We start from the raw sequence: 13,242 nt of genomic DNA, 5'->3' as shown, positions 1-13,242 counted from the left end.
GCAGAATTGAAAAGGGAATCTTTTTCAGGCCTTGTTGAAATATACAACTGATTTGAGAGCAATCAAACTTGATTAAAAAAAAATCCTTTTGCAGGGTCATCATGAAGTTCCTAGCAAGGGACCAAGTGTCTCTGTCTTAAAATGACAGGAGGGTTCCCTAGTCATTGATATCCTTGTCAAATATGGGCAGATCTCTGAGTTGAGAGAGAGAATAATAAAACATGTGTCTTCCTGTCAGGAATGTTTACAAGGACTACCGGCAGCTGGAGCTGGCCTGTGAGACCCAGGAGGAGGTGGACAGCTGGAAGGCTTCATTCCTCAGGGCAGGAGTCTACCCAGAGCGTGTTGGGGTAAGTGACAGCCACAATAATGGGATAAGCAGGAGCACAGCATGTGTCTTGAGAAGGATAGCTCCATCTTCTTGTGTTTAAAATATGTCCGTGAAGGTTTTGTCTTTCCAGAGCTGAGAATCTTTCTGGTGCTTCCATTAGGGAAGCTTGAGATAAAGTAACTGGCAGCTTCAAAGGGAAGATAAAGTAGGAAAAGACTGCCTTGATAAATCCCTCTAGCTGTCTTGTTTTGTGGACATTAAATTCACAATATAAGGGTGACATTTAACCGCTGTGACTGCTAACTGGTATGGTATCCACTGAGCAAAGGCACCATTCCTTTTTGGTAACTCTGTACAGCCTTAATAGGCATTTCCTGATTTAGCAGTTCTCCAACTTTCCTTCCTCCAACTAATTAGGGAGGGATGTTCTTTGAATTTTGCTTTGTGGATACTCTAATATGCTCCTTTAGCAAGAACTCTTATCTCTTCCCTTCCCCTTGTCCCACAGCACTTATTGTCAGCATTATTTTGTGCTTTAAAAGTATCTTCTAGACAATTGTGGTATTTGTTTCTGTTCAAAGCCTTTCCTGTTCCTCTGTGAGAGGAAGCTACTATAAATAGTTTTCCCATTAGAAAAGTGATAATTGCTTTTCTGTTTGTATTTGTTGCTTCTAATAGATTTCTTGCATTCTGTCCTGTTACACTTGAATATTGCTGTTTTTTCTTAACAAACTGATAAGAGATTTTAAAAAGAGAGTTAGGCACTGGGCTTTAACAGTGACATGACTTCAGATTAGCTTTGAACCAGACTGGGCCTCTTAACCACAGTGGCCTTTGGCACCTGTTGCTGTGCATGTGGAGGGGTGTGACACGGGAATCCTGGTCCCTGTCTCAAAACCCCTGTAAGGAATGGCAGTGGCCCCTGCAGGTAAGAAAGTTGTCCTTTGTTGCTAACAGTATGGTTTCCTTTGCAGAGCATCCCACTTTTCAATTTAGCTAAACAGTTCACTTGTTCCCCTTCTAGGTGATAGAGGTACTGATGTATTTTTAGTGGGATTGGTCTTTTGCTTGTCAGTACTATTTTGGGACCTTCTCCAAATTCTGAGACCAACTAAAAGTCATTTTTTATTTTTTGTCCCTTTTTGTTTTAATTTTTTCCACGTATGCTCAAACTGGCCTGCCAGGACAAGGACAAAGTAAGTCTGACCCCCTCTGCCTGTGTTGCCTCCTGGGGCTCTCACCAGATAGCTCTCTCATTTTTTTTCTCCTTTTGTCACAATTTCCTGAGAGGCATTTGCTTCTTCTCCCTCTTTGTACCCTCTGTTGGATTCCTGCTGTCTGTTTCTGTTCTTGGTTTGAGTTTTCCTTTTTTCTTTTTATTCCTCCCTTTTTGTATGACTTCTGAATCTTGGTGCAAGCTTCTTTTTGGGTTTTTTTTTACCCTCACTTTTTTTTTAAGTTGTCCTGTTTGACATCCACTTCCTTTACTTTGTTTCACACTGAGACCTTGCATTCCTTCATTATGTAAGATCTTCTCAGCAAAAGCTCAAATGAACAAAAGAATTTGCCCTTTCTGATATATTTTGTTCCCCAAAACAAAAGAGAAGCCATTTCCTACATGGCAAATTGTTCAGACTAGGGCTGTTTAAAACAAAGATGTTTCATTATACAATCACAGGGCTTTTTTTAAAATAAACATTGAAGAAGGCAGCAGTTCTTTCATGCTTCAATACTTTGAAATCGATCCCAAATGGAGGGGCCTTGGAGATTGCTTGCTGTCAAACAGCACAGTCCAGGTTTTACCTTACAGAATAAAGTGTACTTCAGGCAGACAGGAGGAGAATCATCTACTTGGTGTGAAAGAAAAGATAATTATAACTTAGCATGCAGGAGTTGCAGTTGAAGTGATAGGAAGTTATTCCATCTACTTGTGGTCAGCCTGAGAGGAGCAGTTCTTTCACTTCTCTGTATCTGTTTTCTCATTTGTATAATGAGGACAAAGATGCAGCATGGCAGAGAGCCTGTGAGACTTAATTTATGGTGAATGATTCTTGGTTTTAACTGACTCTGGTCATGGAAAACCCAGATCAAATGAAAAACCTTTCAGGAAGCTGTAAACATTAAAAAGTAATAATATAGCTTTGAGATGCACCAGAGCCATGACCTCTGAACATGTGTCAGGAGTCCCTGTTGCCTTTCACCTTTTCTTAATAACTTTCTACTAAGAGAGCAGCTTTATTGCTAAAATTTCTCAGATCTGAACTGGAAAAGTCTGTACAAACTGAGTTGTGCATTGACAATCACAGCTCAAAATGTAAGTTTAAATAAATTTAATTTATTGTATGCGCTTCCTGCCTGTTCCCTTCTGCTCTTCTCTTAGCTCTCATGGAAAGTCAATTTTGTGTTGCATTTGAAGAACCAATATGTTTCTCCTTTTTTTCTGCAGGCCAGTGAAGCAGAGGAGAATGGAGGAGATAGTTTCATGCACTCCATGGATCCTCAGCTGGAGAGACAAGTGGAAACGATCAGGAACCTGGTGGATTCCTACATGGCAATTGTCAACAAAACCATCAGAGACCTCATGCCGAAGACAATCATGCACCTCATGATAAACAATGTACTTATCTCACTGTGGTCAATGGAGGTGGGAGAGGCAGAAAGGAGAGAAAAACAGGGAGGGAGGAAAAGAATGAAGAAAAACAGAAGGCAGCTCGGAAGGAAGAGGTGGGGACAGAATAGAGTGTTTTGGGAAAAGATGGTGAAAACTGATTCCCTCTCTCTACTCACTCACAGACCAAGGACTTCATCCATTCGGAGCTGCTGGCAAACCTGTACTCCTGCGGGGACCAGAACACGCTGATGGAGGAGTCGGCAGAGCAGGCGCAGCGCCGCGACGAAATGCTGCGCATGTACCACGCGCTGAAGGAGGCCCTCAACATCATCGGGGACATCAACACCAGCACCATCAGCACCCCCATGCCCCCACCGGTGGACGACTCCTGGCTGCAGGTGCAGAGCGTACCGTCCGGACGCAGGTACCAGAGGCTCAGGGGGAGAGCCCCCAGAGCTGCCTGACGCCTCTTCGGAGCCTTGCTGGGGCCTCCCGCTGACACAGGGAGTCCTCCTCTTCTTCCTGTGGATGAAGAGTCCTGGGTGTTTCTGCTGGCAGGCTCCTAGGATGTCTTTAAAGAGATGTTCTGCTTGGGTTGGATGGGGTTGGCGTAGCTTTGAAAGCAGCCTGGTGTGGTCCTTGAAAGCCAAAGGGTGGTGTGTGTAAAGTGATGTGAAGCTAGAGAGAAGCTAGGCAGAGTGGTGCCTGTGGTGACATCCCAGAGCTGTTGCTGCAGTTGAATGCCTTTGTTTGTTTGGCAGGTCCCCCACGTCCAGCCCCACGCCGCAGAGGAGAGCTCCTGCAGTGCCCCCCGCCAGACCTGGGTCTCGCGGACCGGCTCCTGGGCCACCTCCTGCTGGTGGCTCCACGCTGGGTGGTGCCCCCCCTGTGCCCTCCAGGCCAGGTGCCTCTCCTGATCCCTTCGGGCCCCCACCTCAGGTTCCTTCTCGGCCTAATCGTGCTCCTCCTGGTGTTCCCAGGTAAGTCCTGAAACGCTGCTCCTTGCAGGTGGAGTATGTTCTAGTTTTGGGCTGGAGCCTTGGCAGCGCTTGGCCTGCCTGGGCCATAGGAGGAGAATGGAGTGCATGGTGTGGGTAGAGCCTTTGGATATTTGAATTGGATCCAGAGGCAGGAGCATTGGTGTCCTCTGAGATTCCATTGTATGGATGAGGCAGTGCCAAGGCAGCTCTCAGAAACAGAGGGGCAGCTGTTTCTCTCTACAAGCCTCTATAAAGAATGTGGGAGAAAATCTTGAACCCAAGGTTTACAACAATTGTACTAGTGCCTGTAGTCACCAGATAAATCACAGGACTGGGATGAGATTCCCCTCTGTGTAAGGTTCCCCAAAGTCTGAAGTTGCCCCTTTTCTCTTGGCCCAGAGTTCTTCAAGGTGAGTTGGAAGACCTTCAAAGCTGTTCAGTTGCTTTCTGGCTAGGAGAGCATCACAGGATCACTGGCAGGGAAATGAATTCTTAGGCAATTTTGTTGCTTGTGTAATCAACTGCAGCATTTTCCAGTCTAGAGGGTTCAAATCACACAGCTTTGCTTTCCCATTAGGAAACTCATTTCCTTTCCTGTTCAGTCACTTCAGACACACTTCAACATAGTAATAAGGGATTATCCCAGTGCAGCTGAGTATGTGTTCCTGAACAGGACTTGGGAAGCAGTCTGGAACCAGGAATGTTTTTATGTTGGGTACTTAGTTTCCCTTGAGGAGGAGGAGGTAATTGCAGTGTAAAGAACAAACATAACCAGAAGCTCCCCAGTGACATTACAGAGGGAACACTTCCCTTGTGGAAGACACCTCTCCAGTGGGTGCTGGTGGCACAGGTCTGAAACTTTGCCATTTTCTGTCAATGGTTGGGGATGGTGTATGGCAGAGTGGGTTCAATATTCCTCCTGCAATAGTGCCCAGCTCTTGTTTGGTGCTGCCTATTTGGAGGGAAGTGTTCTCTGCCAGGCTGCAGCCAGCCCAGAGGTGGATGAGTCCAGACAGCTTTATAGACCAGTTTCTGACTCTGGTCTATGCAAATGGTTTTACTTTCTTGGTGCCTTTGCCCCAGTCCTTCCTATGCACCTTGATGCAGCTCCCACAGTAACTTGCCCTCACATACCTCAGTGTTGCCCTGGAGACTGTGGAGGCACCTATGGATGTCAGCATGCTTCTACTGTGTATTTTGGCTCCTGCTTCTTGTGACCCTGCCTTTCCATATACTGTTACTTTGTGGTTTTGTTTTCAGTATACTTATGCTTCTTTATGTCTCCATTTTCCTCCTTTCACTCAGTTTCATTTCTTCACTCATGAAAAATATTCTATATACCTGGCCATCGGGATAGGATTCCCCAAATGGGCTGAAATGAATTGGCCTTTTTTTAAAGAAATCTGTCATAGCTTATCTTAATGGCTTTTCTGCCTTTTGCATGAGTACAAGGGTTTAGGGAAAGGTAGGAAAACAGCACTGGAGCAGAGGAGGAAAGAGTTTCATGCTTGACTGAGCAACCCCTTGGTTTAGGAGAGATGGTAGGTTGGATTGCATGCTACTGACTGCCCTGATCTGGAGTTGAGAATGTAATTCCAGAAGCTGTGAAGTGTGATGCTCATTCTCTGATCCCCCTCTCTGATTCTTCCAGTTGTTCATAGACTCCTCCGGATCCTGATACCAGCTTGTCATTTGAGTTCACTGATGAATGGAGAATTTCCAATGACAAGGGACTCTTTCTCTTCCTCTCCTGTATATAGAATAAGAATGTTCCCTGCTAGCACTTGGACTCGGGTCCTTCTGCCATGGGTGAACGAATGCCATCTCCATTGTTGCTTTTTTAATACCCATCTTTCCCCTGCTAACTGGGCTATGCAGTGTGTGTGAGAGAGAGGAACAAAGCTCTTGTGTTCAGCACCAGTGGGCTTTGGTGGAGGAGTTGGTGGTGTGGAGTGAGCTCACATGGGTGGTGGTGGCTGGGTGTACTTTGTGTGCTCATTGATGCCTGTGTAGAAGTTTGGTAGTTTTGTGCCTCTGGTTTGAGCATCTGATTTTATGAATGATGAGCTTATACAAGTGTCATGCTACTCCTTTTTCATAAACATAAGTGTATAAACACATTTTCACATATAATCACCACATGGTACATTTTTTTTGCACAGAAAGATTTTCCTGCATATAATTAAGGACACTTAAGACTTACCATCCTGCTTCTGTGCTTAGCATTTATTCAGTTTACTCTGGAAGTCCATATAGACAAATATAGCTCCAACTTTGCGAGCTGAAAGTTACAAACCATCCAAGATCCTATCAGTGTGCAATGGACTGCATTTAGGATTTGACCTGGGAAAGAAATCTATGAAGGTATTCCCTCACATATTTATTCTCTAGTTTAAAATAGTTTGATAGAGCCTGTAGGTAGAAGAGCTTGAAGGAGAACTAAGAAAATTTCAGTGTGAATGACTCAACCATTGGAAAAATGATTGAGGTTGAAGGTATAAATGTATTCTCCATTCTTTGGTATCACAAGGGCATGGGCCTGGGGTTACCTCCTGGCAGGGATGGTTCTCACTGGCTGCTGTGCTGGTCAGTACAATGGGGGCACATCACTGGAACTCCCAAAGGGTTCCTGGACTCACAATTTCAAGGGACAAATTATCTCCTTAGTGATTTAGTGGCCAATGTCCATGCCCATGGCCAGGGGTTGGAACTAGATGATCTTTAAGGTCCCTTCCAACCCAAACCATTCTATGATAAGGTCTCACAGCTGTATGACCTGAATTATTCAGGAGGTCAAAGTAGCTGATTTCATGATTTATGACCTTCAGAAAAGCCTCCACCTGTTTTGTGCCATTTCAGGTGGTGCTCAGGACTGCATGTTATCCCCTCTTTCCTGAGCTCTTTCTTAAACATTTAATTTGGTCAGAAGATAGGAGTCCTCAGAGAGAGACAAGCCCAGCTACTGTGCCGAGCTGGGGGGTGCTGAAACCTGGGTATGACACTGGTGAACATCAGCCTGGATGTGTGAGGAGCTTGGGTGAGTGAGCAGCAGCCATAGGTGTGTGGACAGATGGATGGGGTTTGGTGCACCCCTGTGCACAGCAGGTCTGGATGTGTGCAGAGATGAGGCCATGAGTGTTTGCTGTGTGTTTGCAGTCCCCCTGCCCGTGCTGTGCTTGGAGGGGGATGTGTGACTGTGTCTGTGCCAGCGCCTGTGTATCTGTTCCACCTTCCTGACAGTCTGTGTGGCCTCTGCCTTGAACTGTCTGAACTGCCATGTTGATTTCATGTTGTCTTTCAGAATCACTATCAGTGACCCCTGAGGACTGGCAGCCACGGTAGGTTCTGCACTCTCACTGTGATGCATGAGTCACTGTGTCCCCATCCTCCAGCTCTGCTCTGCAGCTCTCCTGCTGCCCAGTTCTTGTGTTAGTAACAGAGTCCCTTGTCTGATGAACCACCTCTGCCAGGATCTCATAAAGGGAGGAGTCTTGAACAGAAAAACTGGCTGATCAGAGCCAGAGCAGCTGCTTGAGCTGCAGGAGCTGGGAAAGCTTCAGTACCTGATTTAAGGTCTGGAGGATCCTTTCTCTGCTTCTAAATAGAGAAGGTGGGATGGGGGAATGAGCTCTGACAGCAAGGTCTAAACTCTGTGTCTTTCATTTGGCTTATATCCACACTGACTGTAAGATCAGCTGAATAAACTCTGCTTTGATTTGGTCTGTCAGCTCTGTTAGGATCAAGACAGAGACTTGGGGAGCTGATAGTTCAGACTCCTCTTCTTATATTCTAATGTCTGGCTGGAGAAGTGCTCCCATCCTCACTGTATCCCTAGTGCTCATGGAAGTCAAGAGGAGTTTGGGTCATTAATATCAGGACTTCCATGTCTGAGTGCAGGGTAACTCTGACATTGAATGTTCCCTTTTATCCTTGTGTCCCATCATCAGGTAGATGTGAACTCCCTTTGTTTGTTCTCCACTTGACCCTTTACCTTCTAGGTTACTCTCCTGCTTCCATTCAAACTGCCTTCTCTCCTCTGCAAGAGGAAGGGTGTAGTGATCTGTGTCCCTCAAACACTCTGCCCTGAGCTCCTGTCCTCTCAGCCCATTTCCCTGTCCTCTCTCTCCCTGCATTTTGCAGCATTGTAGTGGTTCAGTGGTGTAGCAGGGTGTGGGTTTGTGCTGTGTGCTGCTCATCCTCTAAATGTCAGTGGGGGTGTGAAGAGGGACATTAGCAAATTTTCCTGAGTCCTTTTCTTGGGAACCTCCAGCCCTTATTAACAAAGAGGTACAGAGGGCAAAACAGGGCAGGTGTGGATTTTCTGGGCCCCTCCTCCCTTTCTCTGTGGATGTTGTTTCATGACAGAGGAGTGGAGAAGCAGCAGCTCCTGCAGATTCCCTTGCTGCTGATTGTGGCAGAGAGATCTGGGGGCGAGGAGCACGTGCTGAAAATCTACTTTAATAGGAATAGCAGAAGTTCAAGCCCCTGTTCTGGGGCAGGGGGTCTCAGCCAGCCCCCATCTTGCAGTAGATGGTGTCTGTTACTGCTGCACAGAACTGCAGGTAGAGCTCAGAGGTGCCACATTGCAGCGATTGCTCATGATTGACATCTTTGAGGACGTCATTGCCAACCCTCCTCATTGCTGACATACTGCAGAGGTGTTGGAGCAATCAGCAGTTTCCTCCCATATTCTGCCTACTGCAGACATCCCTGGCAGCCCTGGAAACATGCATCCTGGGTGAACAACCTTGGGAAGGAGCCTTACTGTTGTCTGTAGCCCATTCTGGGACTCGCTGTTATGGGGCATTCTGGTTTTAATCTGGCATAAAGAGCACCAAGGAAATAAAAATTAAACAAACAAACAAACAAAAAACCCCAAAAAACCCAAACCCACCACCAAATGATTAAACAAATTATACCCAAAACCTTTTGCAGTCCAAGGGAATAAACATAATGTTTTCCCACCTCTGTTAGGTACTTATCAACAGAACTCCCCATTTTAATAAAAATAGTTCAGTAGAACTCCCTGTTAGCCCAGTGGTTCTTAGATAGGATTAGCTCAGTGTTCTCTCTGGGTATGGCCTGAAAGACTGACTTCAAAGGATGTGACAGTCACTGGAACTCATCTCCCTGGGCTCCTGCCAGAGCTCAGGTCTTCTTTCTTATGTACTGGAGACAACCACAGGCTTCCCTGTGAGCAAAACTTTGTTCCTTGTCCTGACAGGAAAAAGTGACTTTTCAGTGATATAAAAAGGCTTGATTAGCAATGTAGTCTGACTGAAGCAGCATTTTGGGGGTAAATGTTGCCTGAGAGACTTCTCTGCCCCTTTTAGTGCTGGTAAACAGTTTTCAGCCTTTTCTAACCTTACCAGGCAGATTCTGCAAGCATCTCCAAAGGACCTCAACAGAAATAGCCTACAAGTTTAAAAAGTAGCCGCAGACCTTAAAATGCTTTGAATACTGAGAGAAGTAAGTGTAAAAATCAATCTAGTACATCACAAAAACCAGCCCATCTACCTGTGAATTACTTGTGCTCCTTTCCAGCCCTATTTATTCTGCTAGGGTCAAGTGGCCACTCCTGCCAGAACACTTTACATACTCTGGTGGCTTCAAGCATGTGAACCCTCAGAGGCTTTTAGCACAACCTGTACAAACTCTTGAAATGCAAACAGTCCTTTCACCTACTCAAAAAATACCTTCTAACATGATGATGCAACAGCATCTCTCTAAATGTTGAGCTGAAGTTCTGTAAGGTTTTAATTCAGGTGCTGTTGCTATTCCAGTGACAGTAGAAGCCACCAAAGGGTTGGTGTGGCTGCATTTACACCGTGAGCACCCTTAGAGATCATGACATATGGGATCTGTGCATTTAGCTCTGAGGCTTAATAAATCTGGAGCAGCAAGTTCTGCTGAGGTTTAATAAACAGGACTGGAGAGTTGCTCTGGTTTATTTGCTCAATGAGGGAACTTGCCCTGATTTATAGGAATGTAACTCCTCTAGTGCCAGTGTGATTATAGACTACTGGTACAAATATCCTCATTTCTAACAGTGAGTTGATTATCTGTAATCTAAATCTTGTCAGTGTGGAGTTATTGAGGCATTAATTCTGTGACACCTGGTGATCAGTGTATGATCAGTGCATGGGCTTCCCCTCCATTTGGTCTACATGCTGTTGGCTTTGCTCTTTGCATTTCAGGCAGTTTGGACCTTAAAACTACCCTGGCTTGGTACTGAACAATTTATTTGTCTTAATGAAACATCAGCAAAATGCAGTTGAGGTTGCAGACACTGCAGGGAGCATACTTTAAAGGAAAAACACAGATTGGACTCAGTCTTACAGAACATATTTTTATTTATAGCTTTCTTACAGCCTGTAGTCTGAGACTGAAGTGATATTTTAAGTAACAATTTGAGAGCCATGTCAGGGGTCTTGTCTTGTATGTTTTTGTTGTGGCTTTTTTTTCTCCCAGTCCCTTACAGGAAGGAGATTCTAGAACTCTTATTCCATGCAGAGGGCAAACACTTAAGCTGCTGCCCATTTATGTAGCTAAAGTATCAGCAAAAGAGTTGGAACAGAATGGAGAAGAAGTAGCCAAAATTCCTTTTATTGAAGTAAACTGCATTTACTCTGTGCCAGAAGTGGAAGACTGAAAGCTGTAAGCTTGCCCCTGACATCCAAGATGAGTCTCATGTCAGAATAGCAGTAGCTCTGAGGGCAGGGGTAGAAGGTGCTCCTCCAAACCAGCCAAGAGCCTCTGGCAGCAGCGCGTCTCAGAGGACCCATCCATGCTGTGTGACTGTCATGTGCTTGATACAGGAGCTCACTGTTGTCCGTGCTTCTCCACTCATCCCAGAGCCAGGGCACTTACTGGCAGTAAATCTCTGCACTTCCAAATTTCAGAGGGAAGCAAAACTGGCAGTCCAGGGGATTGCTCTGCTGGTGATCTGTGCTGTGCAGAAAGGCCAGTGCGAGGCCGAGTTGGAGCCTCCTCCTTTGTGGAGCTGCACTCTGGGGGTTTGTGCCTCAGGTTGGATTCTTTTGGTGGCTCAGGCAAAGTGGAGAAGCATGTGTGGTTGTGACTGCAATTGCTGTGCTAACCACAGTGTGTGTTCTCTTGTTTTTGTTTCCTGCTTTTTCACAGCAGAAGGGGCCCCGCCTCACCTACTCGACCTACCATAATCCGACCGGCTGAACCGTCCCTCTTAGATTTATAACTTGAGGCTGTAGACAGCTGGCGACGAGTGCCGTGCTGGTGGCTTCCCCATTCCACCCTCCCTTCCACAGCCACAGTCACTCCTCTCATCCATCCCACACCCCTGCCTCCCACCACCCCTCCCTGGTGTGTGTAAAACTCTAGCCTAGTGATTGAGCTCTTCGTCTTGGCTCGTGCGTCCTGTATTGCTTTGTGAGCATAGAGTAGCCTTCATTCAGTGGCATGGATCCCTGAAGTACACAGGCTCCTTGGAGAGATCAGCCACAGGGACGTCCTTAGGTCCAAGTGGTGGCTGTCCGTCCAGTAATTCCATCTGCCTAGTCTAGCCTGGATCAGTGTCCTGCCTGCACCAGTTAGCTGTAGCACCCAGGACTGAGCTGTAGCTGTTTTCTTTCCTTGTAGTTTTATGACAAAAGCGTGGCTTAGCAAAAATATGCTGTCAAAACACATGGCACCCGTTAGGAACAGATTCAATGTCCTGTGTATTAGCTTGACTTCTAAGGTGCAAAAATTTCATGTTGGGAACAGTGCAATCAACTTCATATCAAAGTGAGGCAGGGAGATGAGTGAAGGGGGGAATGAAGGACCAGCCCAGTCCTGCCCGAGTGAAGTCTGAGATAGCGCACACACCTCAGCGTGCAGGGAGCTCACAGACCTGCTCACCTGGCTCCTGGAGCCGGGCCATTCCTGCTGGGGGCACGCTGGCTCCTGCCAGCACTTGTCTTGCATCACCATTTTTGGCTGACTTTCCTGAACCCAGCAGGGCGAGGGGAATAGACACGCTGCTCCCCCCTTGCAAACGGACAGCCAAATGTTTCAGGGAGTTTGCTGTGTGGTGTTTTGTTGAAAATATTTCTGCTCTGAACTAAGCACATCTTTCAGTGTTTTTGGGGTACTGTGGTGACTTCTTCCGTAGCCTTTTCTTGCATGTGGATGGTACGTGTTTGGGGAAACTTGTAACCATTGTTGATCAACAACTCATCTTAAGGTTTGGTTTTTACTTTTCATGCTACGTGTATTTAAAAAAAAAAAAAAAAAAGACTTGAGAATTAAAAAATATATCAACCCTGTACATCTCAGATGTCATGTCTCTACCAGAGCTAAATGAACCACCTGTGTTGCAGGCTGTCCTCCAGGCCTGATTGCTGTTGAAGTTCTCTTGTTTCAGTGCTATTACTCTAAAATTTCTGTTGTGGATCCTCTATTGTTCTGATGCCAGTTCCTTTCTGTATTTTAACTATTGTTTTACTACTTCTCCCCCTTCTCCTTCCCTTTCCCTTTTCCTTTTTCTTTGTTTCTCTTGTCTTTAACCTCCAGCCGGCCGGGTAAGGCCAGTCCCGCCCGCCCGGAGAGCCCAAAACCACCATTTGACATGTAGGCCTGCTCCCTCTGAGACTCTTTGCCTGCCTCTTAGCTGTTCTGTCCTGGAATGGTCTGACTCCAATCTCACACATGGCTTGTTTTGTTTGTAATTTGTGACACACACATATCAGATGTGATTGTAGTGAAACTGTTTTTGGGGTTTTTTTCTTTTTTGTTTGGGTTTTTTTTTTTTTTTCCTTCCCAGCTGCTTAAAGGAGTTAAACAAGTATATTGTAGTAATGAGAAACATATCTTTACTGTTATAAATATCTATAAATATATATATAAGATGAAAAATCTATATATGTCCAGGTGTTAAAAGCCATTTGTGCTTCCATGTGAATTTTAGGAAATACTTAAGTAGGAAAAGAATATCTATATACATATATATATACACACACATCCAAAAAGTTAACCAAATCCCAATGTTGAGTTTTTGAGCTGATTGTTAAATTCTCTGCTGTGTGCAGTTGGGTTATTGTATTACCCCAGACTTGTGGGTGAACTGTCTCAGTGCTGGTAGTAGCTGTGATGCAGTTTGTGATCTACCTGTCACTCTTGTTTATTGGATGAAATAAACTCTCATTTCTGTATAATGAAGGTCTCCATGACTAGAATAAAACCATCTCTCTTTCTCTTGCTTTTTCTCTGGGTGGTTTTCAAGCTGTGTTTGATTGTAACCTGATCTTTCCATCCCACAGAGTTAACAAGCTGTACATGCAATCAGGGGCTGATAGGGAAGG

At 45.4% G+C, this 13,242-nt stretch overlaps 1 protein-coding gene across 8 annotated transcripts in view; it reads left to right on the top strand.

The window, feature by feature from the left end:
- The window catches only part of DNM1 (dynamin 1), a 65,135-nt gene extending 51,996 nt beyond the window's left edge, over positions 1-13,139 (top strand). For 3 of the 8 annotated variants that reach the window (XM_071454066.1, XM_071454070.1, XM_071454065.1), the window contains 6 exons: positions 239-350; positions 1,516-1,527; positions 2,778-2,948; positions 3,125-3,366; positions 3,704-3,922; positions 11,066-13,139. In XM_071454066.1, the coding sequence (XP_071310167.1) occupies positions 239-350; positions 1,516-1,527; positions 2,778-2,948; positions 3,125-3,366; positions 3,704-3,922; positions 11,066-11,138 (829 nt within the window). In that variant the 3' untranslated portion in view covers positions 11,139-13,139. Of the gene's footprint in view, positions 1-238; positions 447-1,515; positions 1,528-2,777; positions 2,949-3,124; positions 3,367-3,703; positions 3,923-11,065 lie in introns of those variants that run through there. The other 5 variants (XM_071454069.1, XM_071454068.1, XM_071454071.1 and 2 more) reach the window with 3 other exon arrangements.
- Positions 13,140-13,242: the final 103 nt, after the last annotated feature.

This window comes from Agelaius tricolor, unplaced genomic scaffold, assembly GCF_023055355.1.
Source record: "Agelaius tricolor isolate 1412-34295 unplaced genomic scaffold, bAgeTri1.0.p SCAF_38, whole genome shotgun sequence".
NCBI lineage: Eukaryota > Metazoa > Chordata > Aves > Passeriformes > Icteridae > Agelaius > Agelaius tricolor.
Note: the sequence above shows the minus strand (reverse complement) of the source record. Positions and strands in the feature narration are given on the sequence as shown.